Source organism: Delphinapterus leucas, chromosome 11 (genome assembly GCF_059928025.1).
Source record: "Delphinapterus leucas isolate spDelLeu-1000000601 "Yukka" chromosome 11, BTC_Dleu_Yukka2, whole genome shotgun sequence".
Classification (NCBI taxonomy): Eukaryota; Metazoa; Chordata; class Mammalia; order Artiodactyla; family Monodontidae; genus Delphinapterus; species Delphinapterus leucas.
In genome coordinates, this window is record NC_143139.1 from 36,027,004 (window position 1) to 36,045,877 (window position 18,874).

The 18,874-nt window shown below is 41.4% G+C and overlaps 1 protein-coding gene across 7 annotated transcripts in view; it reads left to right on the forward strand.

Moving 5' to 3' along the window:
* ANO6 (anoctamin 6) overlaps positions 1-18,874 on the forward strand; it is a 214,594-nt gene that overhangs the window by 155,304 nt on the left and 40,416 nt on the right. For 6 of the 7 annotated variants that reach the window (XM_089920569.1, XM_022572395.3, XM_022572396.3 and 3 more), the window contains 3 exons: positions 3,550-3,655; positions 7,760-7,820; positions 17,152-17,294. In XM_089920569.1, coding sequence (XP_089776695.1) covers positions 3,550-3,655; positions 7,760-7,820; positions 17,152-17,294 — 310 coding nt within the window. The remainder of the gene's footprint in view (positions 1-3,549; positions 3,656-7,759; positions 7,821-17,151; positions 17,295-18,874) is intronic. The other variant, XM_089920570.1, reaches the window with a different exon arrangement.

Below are 18,874 nucleotides of genomic sequence, written 5' to 3' on the forward strand. Positions count from 1 at the left end.
AGACACTATAAAACTCCTAGAGGAAAATACAGGCAGAACACTCTCTGACGTAAATCGCAGCAATATCTTTTTTGATCTGTCTCCCAAAATAATGGAAATAAAAACAAAAATAAACAAATGGGACCTAACTAAACTGTCCTTCCTTTTTTGAAGAATAGTTCTGCTGGATATAGAATTCTTGATTGACAGTCTTTTCCTTTAGCACTTTGGTGATATCATCCCACTCCCTTCTGGCTTTCATGGTTTCTGATTAGAAATCAACTGCTTATCTTACTGAGGAGTCTTAGTATATGTTGAGTCACTTTTCTCTTTCTGCTGTCAAAATTCTCTCTTCTTGTCTTTTGGCACACTTAGTCTGATGTGCCTATGTTTGGATATCTCTAAGTTTATACTACTTGGAGGTTGTTGAGCTTCTTGGATATACAAATTAATGTTTTCATCAAATTTGGGAAGTTTTTCAGCCATTATTTCTTCACATATTGTTTCCGCCCCTTTCTTTCCCTCCTTCCTTCTGGCACTCCTATTATGTGTATTGTTGATGGTGTCCCACCCATCTCTTGAGGCTGTGTTCATTTTTTGTCATTCCTTTTTCTTTGTGTTTCTCAGACTGGATGATCTCAATAGACCTAGTTTTAAGTTAGCTGACTTTCTCTTCAGCCAGTTCATATCTGCAGAGGAACGTCTCTAGTGAATTTTTCATTTTAGTCATTATTGGTCTTTTAAATAATTTTTATCTATTGATATTCTCTGTACAATGAGATGGTCACATACTTTAATTCTTTTTTTTTTTTTTTTTTGCGGTACACGGGCCTCTCACTGTTGTGGCCTCTCGCATTGCATAGCAACAGGCTCCAGACGCACAGGCTCAGCGGCCACAGCTCACGGGCCTAGCCGCTCCACGGCATGTGGGGTCTTCCCGGACCAGGGTACAAACCCGTATCCCCTGCATCGGCAGGCAGACTCTCAACCACTGCGCCACCAGGGAAGCCCTCTGTTAGTTCTTTAGCATATGTATAATTGCTTATTTATGTCTTTGTCTAGTAATTTCAGTGTCTGGACATCCTCAGGGAGTTTCTATTGACTTCTTTTTTACCCTGTGTTACGGCCAAATTTTCTGTTTCTTTGTGTATCTGTAATTTTCTGTTGAAAACTGGGCATTTAAAATATTGTGGCAGATCTGGAAACCAGATTTTTCCCCTCCTCAGGGTTTGTTGTTACTTCTGTTGTCATTGCTGTGCTGCTGCTATTTATTTATTTTCCTGAGCAAATTCTGTAAAGTCTGTATTCTTTATCGTGCATAGCCATGAGATCTGTGTACAAAAGCTTAGTTGTCAGCGAATGATTGGACAGTGATTTCTTTAAATACTTGGAACCAATAATTTTTTTGAGCCTTTGCCGAGTGGCTCTGTGTTTGTGTGTTGGGGAATGCCTTCAGCACTCCAGCAGGCAGTTAGCAGCTCTTCCTTAGCCTTTACTTCTTGCTTATGCAGAACCTCAAGGTCAGCCAGAGTTGAGAGATTAAGGTTTTCTCAGGTCTTTGCTGGTCGTATGCACTGTCCACAATTCTGGGAATTTGTTGGAGGTTTTTAACCCTACCCCCACCCCCAGAACATCTCATGACGCAGTTTTTCCTTCTGAGTTTTCTAATCAGCATCTTGTTAGTCTCTGTTGGTGTCACTGCCTCAGGCAATTGTAATGTTAAATAATTCCTGCTAATTACTTTCAACAGACACTCTGGGGATAGGGCTATTTGCACAGCGTGAGCTTGAGATAGGTCAAATAGTGACAACTCTCTGGGGATGGGTTTTTTTTGTAACTTCAAACCACTTCTGCCCCTTCAGTGGCTGCTAGGCTACCTTGGTTGTGAGACTGTTGGTTTTAAAGGCCACCATGAAGCTGAGGTTATGGGGATGGCAATAAGTCAAGTTAAAGTGCCCCAAATTTTATGGAAAAGATTCAGCTATTTTTCCTCAAATAAGCACCCCTCAGACTGCTGGAAGACTTTGTTTAATTTCCACAGTTCTGCAGAGGTTAATTTTGACAGATTTTGCCGGTGTCTTTGCTTTATAGAGGAGCAAGTTTTCCAAGATCTTTACTCAGATATTCTAGAAGTGTTTCTCATGCCCAGTTATTTTTTACTGAGTTATTTGCAGGGCCAACTAATTCTGCAATTCCGGTCGCATTCACGTAAGAGTCCATCTGCATGGCTTCTAGAGCGAGCAGTGTGTAACCTGTTGTTAGTTTGTTGGTTTCTTATTAATTTGTAGTAGTTTTAAAAATACTCTTGCGAGTAGTCCTTTGTCATTTTTACGTGTTGCAAAACTTCTACCAGTCTGTGACTATCTTTTTTCCCTCTCTTTATGGTGTTTTAATGAAGTTCTTACTTTTAAAAGATTTTGAATGTATTAATATTTTCCTTTATGATTTAAACTTTTTGTCTCATTAGTAGAATTTTTCCCTACCCCAAGGTTATCTAGGTAGTCTTTTTAATTTTTCATTTTTTTAAAATGAGTTGGTACAATTGCATTTTTATTTTCCACCTGGAATTGATTTGTATATGATAGGATTTTGTGGTTCAACTTCACCTTTTTCTGTGATATTCCATTGCAGCAGCCCTATTTATTCAAACATCAGTTCTTACCTTTCTAATTTGCTGGGCCTACCCTGCATGTTATACATCAGTTTTGGTGTATACAGAGGTCTCTTTCTGAACTTCTTATTTTGTTCTCTTGCTCAGTTTTTCTTAACCTATCCCAGTACCACCTTGTTCTTTAGGAGATGTCTTGAGTGTTCTGAGGCTTTGCTCTTCTATTCAATTTACAGCTCATATAAAGGAGAAATAACATCTTCAAGTATTGATTCTTCTAAATTGTGAACATGATAACGTACCCAATTTATATAGGTTCTTTACTCTTCCAGAACAGTTTTATCGTTTTCTCCATATAAATTTCATACATTTTGAATTAGATTTTTATACCTAGGCTCTTCATATTTTTTAAGCTATTGAAAAACGGTGTTTTAAAAACTGTTGCAGGTCTTTAGAGACACAGTTTCTTTTGGTGACCCTATATATATTATGTATACTGATTTTGTGTCCAGAAAACTTACTAAACTCATTTATTCTCACAATTTATCTGCAGGTTTTATTGAGTTGTCCATATAAACAATTACGTAATCTGTTAGTGATAGGAGTTTTCTTCCCTTGCCATTCCTCCTATCTTTGTTTTTTTTGTTTGTTTGTTTGTTTTTACTTACTGTGCTGGCAAGGACCTCCACTGAAAAGAAGGGATGATAGCAGGACCCATCATCTTGTTTCTGATGCAAAGGAAATACTTTCACCATTTTACTATTAAGTAGAATGGTTTTTTATAGGTTTTATATAGCAAGATTTTATCAGGTTAATGAAGTTCATTTCCATTCCTAGTTTCATAAGAATTTAGTTTAGTTTTCTTATCATGAATGGATGTTGGATTTTATCATGCTGGTAGAAAGGAAGTCCTGTTCATTAAATTTTTTTTAAATTAAATTTTATTTTTCTCTTTTCTTTAGCAAAGAAGTTTGTGATCCTGATATTGGTGGCAAGATCATAATGTGCCCTCAGTGTGATAAGCTTTGTCCATTCTGGAAACTCAATATTACTTGCGAGTCCTCAAAGGTATTTTTTTCCCCAAACATTTACAAGTAATGAAAGATGTTTTTTCTTCTAAAAATTTTAGTACAACATAGTGATTATAATTTTTCCCTCTGAGGAATTTAGAAAGGTTGTCAACTAAATCTTCATTTTGAAAGATAGATATAAAATGCCTTTGTTTATTCCTTGTTTACAAATAATAAATTGAAATTAAAAGCCTTATCTAAAATCTCCTGAAGGGTCAGTGAGGAACTGTGGAATTGAAACTAATTTAAGTATTTCAGGTAATCAAAGCAGAAATCTCAAACCTGGCTTATCTCATAAATACTATTTAATAGGTTTAATATTATAAGTATTTTCCTTAATTCGAGTGAATGTAAACCTGAAATCTGTACTTGTGTTTTCCCACTTTGAAAGTGTGCTGAAACTCTGCTTGGATTTTTAAAGACCTTGCTGGGTCAGATTTAGACTGTATTTATAAAAATGCATAAGAAAGGTTTTGTCTGCAAATGGTAACAGCTATTCACTTTGTCTCAAAACATTCCCATAAAACACATCTGGTTCCCCTTATACATGCAGATGATCTTGAGCTATATGACTTCTTAAAATCCAGGAGGTTTAGGAAGAACACTGAGACTGGAGAGAGCTTACTGAAAGGCATGCCAGAAACGCTAGACAGGAAGAAAGATGGTTTGCTTGCTTCAGAGAGTTTTCCTGACAACTTTGATGTTTGTAGTAGTCTCCATTGTCTTGATCTTTCCTCTGTCCCCTAGTTCTGCCGTGAAAGTTTAGGAATCTTTATATGACCTTAGAATATTCTGATCTACTCCGTGTAAGTCTTATTTTAACTGAATACACTGCTAAGACAGTGATGCCACTTTATAGTCTATACTTTGCAAAGTTCTTGTAACTGTATCATTACTTGACACACAAAACAGCACTGTGAGACAGGCAGAACAGGTGTTACGTCCATTTTACAGATTTAAACACTGAGGCTCTGAGAGATTAAATGATTTGCTCAAGATCACCCGCCTAGTAACTGACAAAGCCAGAAAATGATAGCAAATCTGGCTTCCTTGCTATTACCGTGTTCTTCAGTGGCTGACTGTAGTACCAGGCACTCCACTCTCAAACTGAACTCTATGTTTGGAAAACTGTTCCACCCCTTAATTAAGGTGATTGCAGGGTATTGTCAACACATGGATTTCTACACTTAATTTATGAATTAAAATACATTTCATTTCCCACCCCCCCCCAACGAACACGAGTTCTAGACTATAAATATCTGTCATAGATCACTCAAAGTAAAAGACTTGGAGCTAGTAAGAGAGAGAATCTGCCTTCCAGTGATGTTGACTCATAAAGGTCACTAGTTAGTGTATATCCCCAGGCACTGGATTTAAGGCAAGTGCCAACGATAATACCAGAGGCAAACTGCACTCCACAAAGTACAAATGGAAATTCCATTTTCCTTAAGAAATTATTTTTCACACACCCAACCCGCATCTCTTTTCTCATATCTTCTGCTCCACCTAGCCATCCTTAAGCACATGACTTTCAAATATGTCCCTGTGTACATTTTTTTTTCATTGTTTTGGAAAAAAATGAATCATTCTCTTCCAGTTTCCCCAAAAAATCCCTTGAGTCTTGTCAGAGTGATTCACAAAGGGAGGGAAGCATATAAAAGAATATGAGTAAAAGAATGAAATGAAAAAATAAGGTAAAAAAGGAGAAAAAGAGAAGCACCTTTTCATGCTTTTCTGCTTATTGGTTAATTCAGTCATTTCTTCAATTATACATTTTTCATTTCTTTCCTTTTGGAAAGAGATGGCGTATTCACTAATTGACATATATGCCAGAATTGTTAACAAATTAGAAATAGAAATAGAAAATCAGGATCAAGGAAATGAAGAAACAGTTATGGAAGTAATCAGGATTAGTACTGTTCTTGTGACTGAGCATTAAATAAAGTTCTTAGCTTTTAGCTGGCAAGATAAAGAGGAAACATGGTTAAGATGTAATATTTAGTTCTTTGAAATACACTATTATAAAATTTTGATTTTGTTCCTTTGCAGGAAGAAAGCATAGCAAATGGTCACTTTTCTAGATCCTAACTGGTTCCTCTGCTTAAAATCATCATGCCTGCGTATACAGCTCTCTCTTATTTCCTGCTCCACCTGACTAAAGCAGCATGCTGACTCGGGGCCGCTGTTAACACAGCCGGCTTTCCCTCTCTGTGCCATCCCGCCAAGCAAGCTAAGCTAAGCTTCTTACCAAGAAAGCTCTTTGCTTATCTTCTTCCCTACTTCCTGCTTCCATGTTGCTCCTGGGGCACGGAGAGCAGAGAGGCCAGCCAGCCGTATTCTTCTTTCTCTCAGTCCCTTGATCCTTACACAAGTGGCAAAAATGGTAACTTCCTCCAAGCCACCTAACTCCCTCTCATAAGAGTGCAAGGCACATCTCTTGTCTTGAGCTGGGCAGCTGGGGTGAGCTTGGCATTAGCAGTAAACTTGCTTTTTCTTGCTGCTCCTTTTTTTTTCCCCCCTCTAACATTGACAGATGTGCTTCCAGTGGCTTTTTCTCAGCATAATAGGATTTTCTCTTTCTGGAGTGAGGGCGGAGGTGTCAGGGCAGATAGGGAGGTATCAAATAGAGAGAGGTTTGCATTGATTCCTAGAAGAAGAGTAACATTGGATAGAATCTTCCAGAATAACATTATAACACGCAGAAATGTTTCTCTTAGGACTTTTCCTGCAATAATTTTCAATAAGGGATAAGGTATGACATTAAAAGACAGCTTGGAAAAGATGGTTCCATAAGAGTCAAAGCTAAAAGACTTGAAATCATGTTCCATAGAATCCCAGGAGTAGAGGAATAAATAGGTGGGGAGTAGATCCATCCCCAGATGGATCACTCATTTATTAATTTTGTCTTCCTTGAGCTGGATTTTTGAGAGGAGTAATTGAAAGACAGTTCGGGACTATGCTTTCCGCTCAGGGTATATATGGATGATTGAGGGCATCTATATGCTTTGGAAAAATGATATATAAGAAGATGGGTGGGTGGATTTTTTTTACAAAAATAACATAACATATTTTTATGTAGATGAAAGTTTACTCATTTTATATCAGTATAAAGGGCAACATAGAAAGAACCTTTAAAAAAGTTGAGTTTTTCTGAGAAGCAGATTTGAATTTTCTTTGGCACTGGAAAGTTTGCTATTCATTTATTTATTTATTTATTTATTTTTAGCCTATAGCTTCCTTTTCTACCATGTCTTCTTTACTTTTCATAAGATCTGTTATAAAGCTGATATTATGTTTGCCACTTTTTCCACTAACTTAATAGACCTTTTTTAGGAGATATAACAATGCTCACTAATGAAAAATCGGTAACTAATTGGAAGATCTTCCAGGAATTCATAGAGGGAGATAGACTATTTTTATACTAGCAAAAAGGGGAAACTTAGCAGAACTAGTAAATAGAGTATGTCATGTATTCCTTCATGATCATTGTACCGTTTGTAACGTCAGCAAAAGCATCTGTGCCTCCTTATCCTAAAGGAAGCTTCCATCAGCGATGGTAGAAAAGTCATCATTGGATTTGAGGAAACATAGCTGTCTCCTGGGGGAGAGCCATCTCAAAGTAAACCCCAGCTTTGCGCTTCTCTTAACAAGAAATGCAGGAATTCAGGAACTTGCCCTCTGACGAGCGTTGGATAATCAGATGCAAATCATAAATCTAAAAGTTGTTTGCAGTTCATTGTATTCTTAGGGCCATTCCGTTTCCTCAAATTCACTATCATAGTCCATAAAAAGAGGCTGTTATTCAAAAGTATGTTAGAAGCTTTCAACAGCGTGGGATCTTAGCAGCTGAGCCTATTTCTTTATCATGATATGGAAAGATTCCATTGGAAAATGTACTCTGGTAAATACAGCAGAGGCTGTTTGCTTTCAAGAGAATGAGAAATCTCATCTGTAAGTATGTAGTAGATACAGTGATTGTCAAACTAGTGAACAGCTTTAAAAGAAATTCCCGAAGTGTAGCATATACAAAGCAGTTCATATTTGCTGAATCCTAGTAAGTGAAGAACATGATTCATGTACATGTTATTATTGTATTTTCCAGAAATTGTGCCTCTTTGACAGTTTTGGAACCCTAGTCTTTGCAGTATTTATGGGGGTATGGGGTAAGTTATGTCCATTTTTTTCAGTTTCCTTTTGCCTCTTAACTAAAAACAAACAAACAAAAACCTTAGGATCATACAAGTACCGAACTAAATAGCATTATATGGTTTTATATAGGCGATTAAGGTAACCCACTTTTAGTCCCTTGGATTTCCCAAACTTCATCTCCCCCCAGACTCCATTTATAATTCTTAAGGACATTGTATCAATTACTGCATAAAAAACTACCTCAAAATGTAGTGGCTTAAAACACAGGTTTATTGTTTCTCATGATTCTCTGCGTCAGCTGGGAGATTCTCCAGGCATAGTTCGCCAGGAGGGGTTGGTCTGTGGGGCTCAGCTGGGCTACCTCCTCTGGGTCTACATGGTGTCCCATCCTCCAGTGGGCTGGCCCAGGATTCTTCACATGGAAGTTTAGGGTTCCAAAGAGAAGCAAGACAGGAGAAGCGCACTCCAGGCATTTTTTTAAGCCTGTGTTTGCATCAAGTTTGCAAATGTTCCATCAACCAAAGCAACCCAACATGGTCAACCAACAACAATGTGAGGAGGTGGGAGGACTGCTCAAGGGCTGGATACACAGGGGCATGATTCACTGGGAGCCATTATTGTAATAACCCTCATAGCTGTGATCCAACCTGACTTTCAAGGGTTTGGGGTTCGGGAAAAGCAGCAACACAAGGATTACAGGTAAGCTTTCTTCTTTATACACTTCTATATGGGTATGTGCTGCTACTCTTATAATAGTAACATTCTGTTTAATAAATAGAACAGGTATGATCCTAAAGAATATAATTTGTATATAGAAGCTTTAATACTATATATTATTTATTTTGAATAGCCTCATTAATGTAATGAGGCAATTATCATTTTATTTAAATACAGACTTTCACATGTTTAATTGATGTAACTGTTCTACCATAGAAGAAAAAATGTCCACTTTCCAAGATAAGTGCATTTCCAATTTCATTGTGTAAGTCAAGGGGGAAATAGTGTTCAGGGTGTAGATAGTTGGGGGAAGAACCAGAACCAAGTCTTTTATTTTGGAGAAGACAACACATCAACACATGCAACTCACGTATAGATACAGCTGTTTACAGGTGTCCTCGGTGGTATTTCTCTTTTGCAGTGGTTGTGCCTATGAAGGGTCCCCAAATGAATCATGGAACAGACAGGCCAATTATTTTGGACACTTTTAAGAGATATTAGTTGCCACTGCTGCATAAACTCTGAGGAGGCCAAACTTACCTAATAAGTCACTCTGTCGTTCAGACATTTAGCATGTTTCGGCTGGAGACCAAACACTAGCTAATATTTGACACATGGGAGACTAAAGATCAAAGTCATATATTAAGATTCTCTATACTCCTCCACTGTAAAATAATCTTTTTTTTTTTTTTAATCCCTGGTAAGAGGGTGGGTGCCCAACACTTGGGTGGGGTCACTTTTAACTATTGCCTAAACCTCAGTCTCAGCACTGGTTCATAATCTATAAAATTCTAACACATCTATTGAACTCCATATACTAATGGATGCTGATAGCCCTAATTAAAAGAGACTTTTAAAATAAAGCAAAAAATACTAAGTTTGGCACTAGAAAGAAGAACTTCAAGGTCCCTAGCCCACCCTGCTTTCTGTGATCATTAACTACACCATGTTTATAGAACTGACAGGCATATTGAGCCGCTGCTTTTATTTCATCAGATTGTAGAATGCAGAAAACATTTCGGCCCTGCTCGTAGCACCATATATGTATCTTTAAGGATATGTATGTATGATGAAGTCTTTATTTTAAATGCCTGATATTGCTTTTCTTGTTACCTCTGCCTTATGAGAACTACTGCTGTGAACCTCATTACAGAAAGCCTGAGATTGCAGAACTGAAGTTTTTTCATATCACCATCGTCATATTCCTGCAGCATCTCCTTTGTGCCCAGATGTATGTGGCAGAGTATTTTTCTGCTCCCTAGAAATTTGAGGGTAGAAAACCTTTTATAATAAATATAGCACAAATCATGGACTTACTTGAAAACTATCCCCCCTTGTAGGCCAAAGCATTCCATCTACTCACACTGACTCCTAAGGTCCTAAACACCAACTAACCACGATTGAAGTAAAGGCTCTGGACGTATCCTCCCTCCCCATTCCTTGTTGTTTCTTACCTACTTCTGTCTAATGCTCCCTGCCAGCCTTTTGGCTGCATGACTGCAATTTTTAATTTTCACCTTTGAGTTCTAGGCTGGGCCTAGAGATTTACCAGACCCCTGTCTCGTAAGGAGGAGCGGGGGGATTTCAGGAAGCCTTCGCCCTAACTAGCTGCACTTGGAGATCAGAAAACGACTCTTGCGACTGTTCGTTTGAGGTCTCTGCTTCTCCAGCTGCACCCATACCAGCAACATAACACAGTGTCTATAACCACCCTTGCTTCCATTCAGCTGCATTTCTGATTTAAGTGACACACAGATGCATATGATGGGCATTTTTTTTTTTTTCTTTTTGCGGTACACGGGCCTCTCACTGTTGTGGCCTCTCCCGTTGCGGAGCACAGGCTCCGGACGCGCAGGCTCAGTGGCCATGGCTCACGGGCCCAGCCGCTCCGTGGCATGTGGGATCTTGCCGGACCGGGGCACGAACCCGTGTCCCCTGCATTGGCAGGCGGACTTTCAACCACTGCGCCACCAGGGAAGCCCCTGATGGGCATTTTTAAAACCACATCTGGAACCCTAACTGCAAGAGAATTTAAGAAATGTATTTTCTTTTTCTTTTTTAAGGATTATAATTTTTTAAATTTATTCAAGTATAGTTGATTTACAATGTTATGCTACTTTCTGCTGTACAGCAAAGTGATTTAATTATACATATATATGCTTTTTTTTTTTTTTTTGTGGTACGCGGGCCTCTCACTGTTGTGGCCTCTCCCGTTGTGGAGCACAGGCTCCGGACGCACAGGCTCAGCGACCATGGCTCACGGGCCCAGCCGCTCGCTCCGCGGCATGTGGGATCTTCCCAGACCGGGGCACGAGCCCACATTCCCTGCATCGGCAGGCGGACTCTCAACCACTGTGCCACCAGGGAAGCCCACATTTTTTTAATATTCTTTTCCATTATGGTTCATCACAGGATATTGAATATAGTTCCCTGTGCTATACAGTAGGACCTTGTTGTTTATCCTGAGAAATGTATTTTCAATCTTGTAGTCTTTCAGTTAGGAAGTTAGAATACAGGCTGAGCAAGCTCATCTGCCTTGTCTGCCTTTGTGAGTGAAGAGGTCTGACTAGTTTCAAGGCCCAATAAAATGTCTCAGCCCTTCAGCAGCAAACTCTTAAGGCAGCCAGAATGCTCCCATCTACCAGGGTGTGCCTTGTCCTTAGACATTGCTGGATACAACCACCAACGCTGTGTATTGGGAATCTTCTTCATCTGATGCATATTTTCTTTAGCTGTTTAATGTCCTGATTAAGAGAACAAGCTGGTTTTGATTCCCAAGGTCCTAGGCAGCCTCCTCTCTTATTATATATTCGTATAGGAGTCCTGTCTCTCACCCGTCAGCTAGAGCTGCCTGGTGTGTGGTTTGCCAGAGAATATAAGTGTGGAGTTCCCCGCTGGAGTCCGACCAGTTGTTTTATTGCAGGAAGAGAGAGAGAGCAAAAGGTACAGAACAGGAAATTCCCGTCTGGCATCATGCACAGTCACCCCAGGTCCCGGCGCTTTCACTCTGGGACACACAGCACTGTGAGTCAGCAGCCATGTAGCCCAGGAATACTCCAGAGCATCGGGTGGTTATACTAGGCTCTCAGGGTCTTTCACGGACCCTGCAAAGTTCTTGGCTCTGGGAAATGAGGAACTGAGCAACTCCCACCCATTCCTACAGCTCCCAGGGTTTGTGCCCTTCAAGGTTTCGAGGATTTGCTTACCCAATCATTATTTTTCACCAGGCCATTTCTACGTTGCATGGCAGTTATATCACCTCCCACTCAGAACTCCTCAATTTCAGGATTTGGTAAGAGCAGTCATTTTACCCTTTATGTTCAAGTTCAGGGAGGAAGGGGAAGGGTACCGCTGTTCCTCCCTTATAGCACTGATTAGAATTTTTTCTGTTGCTTTTTGTGAGAAGAGTAGTTTGATTTTCATAAATCATCTCCTGTTGATACTTTTGCTAGATAGATACTGAACATATAAATGGCTGTTACACTCCCATTTTAAAGATGTGGAAAATGACACTCAGGCAGATTAGGCAAATTACCTGAGGCCCCCAGAGACAAAAAGCGACAAGCACAGAATAAGAGTTCTGCAAATAATTTGGTTGTCATCAGTGTTTAGATCAATGACAAAATGCAATGTATAGTAATAAAGTTGTAGCAAACTTTTAGAAGGATGCAGAAATATTTATTTGATATAATTGCACTGCCTTGTGTGGGGTTCTGAAAAATGGGTTAGAAAATGATGGTTCCACATCCTTGGTCCTACCTCACCTACACAGGTACAGACTCTTCTTTCTGTAACAGGGATAAGAAAGCCCCAGCCTTCCAGCCTCATGAGATCAGTCCTGTTTGTTTCATCTATGCCTACCTGTAGGTGCCAAAACACAGACGGACTTTCATGTCTTGCATCACAAATTCTTTGAAGAATAGATACGTTTGAAGATACAAATTCGTGAAAGTAAGCTGTTTTTTTCTAATAAAGTGAAAAGTAATTTTCTTTACTTAGCAGAGGAGGAAATTGAGGATTTTCTTCATTGAAAATCAATAAAAATTTCAAAAACATCTGTATGTCTAATATTTCAATTAAAATGACAGAATATAGAGGGATTACAAAAACACAGGGAGGGTATCCAAAGTGGCTTTAGAAAGCTTTTTCCAGGCTGGGCTCATAAAGAGGCTATTAATGGAAAGACACCCACTTCTTTAGGTTGGAAAGGGCCAGTGGTTTCCTCTGATGTGCAGTCCTAGTGCTTTGAGTGAGTTGTGGGGTAGGACGGTATGCATGATGATTCCTCAGTCTGTCTATCCTGAGTAACTCCCAGCAGTCAAGGGGCTAGAGCTGCCGCAACCTTACCCATCAACAGTCACATTCTCATCTCAGCTCATCCAGGCCCACGTGACTGGTGGAGCAGAATGTGGTGGACAGTGGATGGTCAGGCATAGCAGGGAGCAGTGGGAATCAGCTGGGCCCTCCGAGTGGATGATTCCATCCTTCAGGCGTCCCAGGTGATGGAGGTCCTCCAGTCCCTGGGATGACTTCCCACAGTACATTCATTTAGCTAATACTTATCCAAGTGCCTGCTGTGTGCTAGTGTTTCCCCTGGGAACAATACCAAATCCCTGCCCTCAAGAAGGTGACATTCTAGTGGGCATGATAAACAATAAACGCAGAAGCAAATATAGGTCAGGGTGCGTGAGTACTGTCCATTTTGAAGTGCACAAGTTGAGGTCAGCATAGGGAATAAAGTGTGCCCTTGCGGACAGAATGTACACTAGCATTGGACTGATTTCATAGTTGCAGAGGGGGGACACAGAGTGGAAAGAACTTCATGGGTGGAAGGGGTAAGGCAATGTTGGCAGTAGAATTCTCAAGTAAATTAAAAAGTAGGGGTCTTCTCTTTGATGGGGATGCATGGTATTTATCAAGGAGATGTGAGCCTAGGGGACTTTGGTAAGTGGGTGGCTTCATATGCAGCCCAAGGAGAGTTGGCTCATTCCCCCAAGCAGGGGTCTCTTCAGAGTATCTGCCCATGCAGCCAGCATGGGTCAGGTGGGAAGCAAGAACAGCCAGATGCAGCTTGGTCCATAGTTACCTGCTGCCCTCAAGGCTTTCCTTCCATGGATGCTTCATTTCCCCCTGGATAGAGGCAAGGGCATGAATGGCTGGGCAGGTTCTCAGTGGTGCAGGCATCGCTCTCCATACTGAACACTCACCAGCAGGGGCCCCTTGTATTGGCTGTGGTCTTGGCTAGATGAGGCTGTAGGGTAGCTGAGCTGTGGCACCATGCTTCCATTCCCACAAAGAGGTCTATTTTTTTTTTTTTTTTTTTTTTTTTGCGGTACGTGGGCCTCTCACTGTTGCGGCCTCTCCCGTTGAGGAGCACAGGCTCCAGACGCGCAGGCTCAGCGGCCATGGCTCACGGGCCTAGCCGCTCCGCGGCATGTGGGATCTTCCCGGACCAGGGCACGAACCCGTGTCCCCTGCATCAGCAGGCAGACTCTCAACCACTGCGCCACCAGGGAAGCCCAGAAGTCTATTTTTGAAGGTTCTGGTCAGGAGTCACAAATGCTCTCTTACCCATAAATGAGGAACAGGCTCTTTCATTTTGAGAAGCCCACACAGAAGGGGAAAGAGGCCCGTCCTGAAAGCAGGAGAAGCCAAATCAGTCCTGCTGTCAGAGGTCTGACAGATGAGTCAGTTCGGTTTCTCTTAAAAGTTGTTTACTTAGAGGATTTGGAACATTTGGGTGACCTGAGAGTGTCAGGAAATAATACCCAAGGGCTTTGTAGCTTTCACTCTCCAGTGTTAATTCATCCCCCTGTAGCTGTCATGCAAGGAGATGGAACTTGGTAGACTACAGGCCATCACCTCTGCTCCCTGATGGGGCCAGTGGATTACAGTGTCAACTGCAACTTGGGGGGCTCTTGGGGGCTGGACATCATTCCTATGTAAAGAGGCCAGGAAGCCTCACATAACTCCCACACTGGGTTTCAAAGTTCCACAGGGGGACTAGCTGCCTTCCAGTTCCCCAGCCAAGTAGGAGACAAGAAGTGGCCTCCCCCACTAACTGTGTGCTCTTTGCATCCATTGACAGCAGCGTCTATGGCAGAAAGCTGAGCTGCCGCCTATACTTGCTTCTGAACAGCAGGTAGTCACAGCAGTGGCATCGTGAGGGTTAGTGTACCCACAGAGACAGTGGTGGGATGGAGGACAGTTACTAGCATTGTGTCCTGGAGGAGCAGTGTTGGAATCAGACGCTGGGCAGGCACGCAGTGATGGCATCTCAGCAGAGTGGGTGCCACGGGGCAGAGCCAACGGAAAGCAAGTTATGGAGCAGGTGGCTTGGGCAGTGCCGCATCGTAAGAAGGGCTCGGGCTCTGGAGCCAAGGATGCCTTGGTTTGATACCTCAATCCTTATCTCGGGCAAGTATTTGAAGTTTTCTGTGCCTCTGTTTCTTGGTGTCCAAAATGGGGATAGTAATAATAGTTACCTCAGAGGGTCATGAGGGCCTTTACAGATGTTGTGTCATTAAGCTCACAACAGCCTATGAGGTAGGTTCTATTTCCCCCATTTTCCATGGCGGGGGGGGGGTGGGCAGGCAACAGGGGCTCAGGAAGTTGAAGCACTTTAACCAGTAGTCGTACATCTAATGATTGTCAGAACCAGAATTCGAACTTGATTCCAAAGTCCAGATTATCTCTGGGAAGTGGGTGCTTTGAGCATTTCCATTGTCCTTGCTGTCTGGGAGCATTGCGTTCATGTCCCTCAGGGCCCATCCCGAGCTTTCCCCCATGTCTCCGGCTGCCTGCAGCGGGGTCTGCAGGATTTCAAGGCAGCTGGTCTTTGCTCCGCACTCAAAGGCTCCCTGTTCTCTACAGGTTGATTCACAGCCCTGACTGCTCAGTAGAGCTTTCCAAAAACAAAAAACAATGCACAGGCCCACTCCAGACCAATAAAATCAGAATCTTGGGGGTGGTGCCTGGGCTCAGTATTTTTCAAAAGCTCTCAGTGCTTCACGTGCAGGCAGGGTGAGAAGTACCCCTCCGTAGCTCCTTTAGTGAGCTCATCCACTCATGCTCCAGTTACTACTGGAAACAGGAAAAAGTCTCGGCTCAGCCTAGATCTTTCTCTGGAGTTCTAGACTTTGACCTGCCTACCGGGTATCTCCCCTGTGGCCCACAGGCAGCTGATCAGAACCGAATCAGTAATCTTCTCTTTCAGGCTTGCTCCTCTCCCTGCCCTTCTTATTTCAGGGAATGGCACTAGAATTTAGGACATCGCCAAAGCCAGAAAGCTGGCGGGCATCCTTGACCTCTTTCGCCCCCTTCCATCACACCTGCGTGCAATCTGTCAACCTGCTAAAACACCGTCTTCTCTCGCCTCCCAGCTGAAGCAGGCCTCATCGTGGACCTGCCAGTAGGTCTCCCTGCCTCTAGTCTCTTTCTCGACTTCCTTCAATGTCTCCTCCGCCTTTAAGGCACACAGAGTCCTTCGTGATGTGCCCCTGCCATCTCTCCACCTGGCTGTCCCACCCGCCTCACCACACCCTGTGCTCCCTTCCAGTCTGTTTGCAGCTCTTGGAAAGTACCTGGGTCTCTTTGGTCTCTTGCCTTTGCACGCACGGCTCCCTAAGGGGAAATAGCCTTAACATTCCACTTTCACCTGATCAGCTCTAAGGCATCACACAGCTCACCCCAGTGGTCCCCTCGTCTGAGACAGCCTTGTTACGTTGTGGCTCTGTGTGCCCAGAGCACCTCATGCTTACTTTGATCACAGCTGTCTTAAAGTGCACTGTAACTGTCGCTTCACTGTAACTCCTATACACCTAGGAGCTCCTTGAAGCAGGGACCATATCTTTTTTTTCTCTTTATTCTCAGCACATAGTAGAGACTCAAAAATATTTGTGGATGGAACAGTGTTTATTCCAGAATTTCTATATAGGAAGTGCTTAGGGGTATCAGTCTGATTGGAAGAAGGGCCTAGGGGATTTACCCTGAAACCACATTTTCAATGAACATTTAATGTTGTTTTTGTCTAGTGTTTGAAGTTACAAATCTTGAAAAATAATGATTTCTAAAAATTATTTTATCCATACTTTACACAAGATTGAGAAAAATACCAGTTTTCCACATTTAAGAATGTTTTAATTGGGGTGACTTGGGTGGTGGAAAACAAAGATTTGGGGACCACTGAAGCATTCTCATCCCTGCACCCCCAAGCCCTTTGGAAGGAAGAGAGGGAGAGGGATGCAAGGAGGAGCCGACTAAAGGATGGACCATGAACTGCTTTGAATTATAATAGTTGCTTGTGTTTTTTTGTTGGCAATAATGTGCTAGGAGCGGATGCTTTAGCAGTAGACACAATCAGAATGCCTTCTGACCATCCCGTTACCACCCTTCCCATGACCTATAGTCTGTTTTCACAAGTTGAATAAATTATCAACATTTTCCTTTTAAAAAAAGCATTAACTCATTTTTCTCTCTTTTAAATACTAGTATCGCCTATAAATAAGTAAAATTAGATTTTATTGACCATATACACAAGTGTTGTGGATAATTAATAGTATTCAGTACAGATTTCTGAAGCATCAGTCATCACTGAAGATCCACATGATGCTGTTCTCTCTTTGGTAGTTACCTTGTTTTTGGAGTTTTGGAAGCGGCGCCAGGCAGAACTTGAGTACGAATGGGACACTGTCGAGTTACAGCAGGAAGAGCAAGCCCGGCCAGAATATGAGGCACGGTGTACGCATGTGGTGATAAATGAGATCACTCAGGTAAAGAGTATGTTATCTAGATGCAATTCAGTCTATGTATTGCAGGGGTTCTCAACCTTGACTGCATACTGGAATCACGGAGTAGGGGCGGGCGCTTAAAAAATATTGACGCCCGGCTTCTGTTGCTATATACTCTGATGGTACTCAGTGGCCTGGGGTGCATTCTGGCACAGGAATTTTTTAAGCTGCTCTGGTGATTTTTAATGTACAGCCAAAGTGAAGGAGTACTGCTAAGAACAGTAGGCACAGGCGATAAATGTGGTCCCTTCTTTCATAATAACAATAAAAATGAAAAAAATTTAAAACCTCTGACATAAATGAATAAGAAAAGATGCGTTGATTTGTGTCCTTTCACAGTACCAATAAAAATTAGACTCTATGACATAGATGTAGGAGAGACATTGGTTTTCATAGTTGATTCTCAGTGTTTCACATGGTCCTTCATTATTACAGCCACCTTTTCATCGTAGACTAGCTCCTTTGTCTTGCGCAACGCCTCGGTCACTGCTCCCCCTTCTGGTTGGTACATGCACAGAGTAGGGTGACTCTTATCCTAAAAGCAGAGAAAGGATGAAGAAGGGAAACATCTGTTGAGGCCAAACTATATTCAGGCCCCATGCTAGGCATTTTATCTAATTGGAAAGGTAAATTTGCTGCTGTTCTGCTGCAGAATTAAAAAATAAAACTATATAATGTCTTTGTATAAACATTCCAAAGCCAGTGAAAGACAATTTTTTTAAATCACCTGCATTATTGCCTCTTTCCATCAACACAGAAAATCTGGAGCTAATTGTACTTGTAGTCATCAGCATAAGGACAGTAGGTTTTGAATATGAATAACTCTGGGAAAGAAAATGCTTTTATCAAAAGCATCTGAAAATGTCTCCAACCATAGAATTTATAAATTGACTCACAGATTTACAGAATGTTGGCAGTAAAAGGGTCTGGAGGGAGCAGTTCAACCTCCTCATTTTATAAATGGAAAAAACTGAGGTTCAGTTACCCAACAGAAAGTGACATTTGTCTTTTACAATGTAACAAGTTTTAAATAATCCCCATTATGAATAGTTCCCATTGTTCACGACGAAAGATGGGGGTCAAAGCATGTGTTGGTAAAAGATTGTACATAATGAAAGCTGAAACTTAGACAAAATCAGATGTTCATAACGTTTTTGAATACTGAAAAACAAAAGCTTATGTTATTGGCAACATACTGAAGAAAAGACATTTTGGAAATTTAAATCTGTCCATTTTAAATTTAAAATTGCCAACTAATAAGTTAAATTTCCCTTGTAACATTGCTTGTTAAAAAATTGAAGATGAAGGTTCATTTCTCCTTATCGTTCTTTCTCATCTTACCTTGATTGAGAACACATCCTCAGTGTCTAGAGAGGCCAGCGGTGTGGTGGTGAGGCCTTGGGAACAAAACTGCCTGAATTAACATCAGAACACAGCAAGTTACTAGCTGAGTGATCTTGGACAACTTGTTAGGTTCTCTGTGCCGTAGTTTCCCCAGCTATGACACAGGAATAAGAAAGTTGCTTCCTCATATGATTGTGGTAAGGATTGATTGAGTTAAT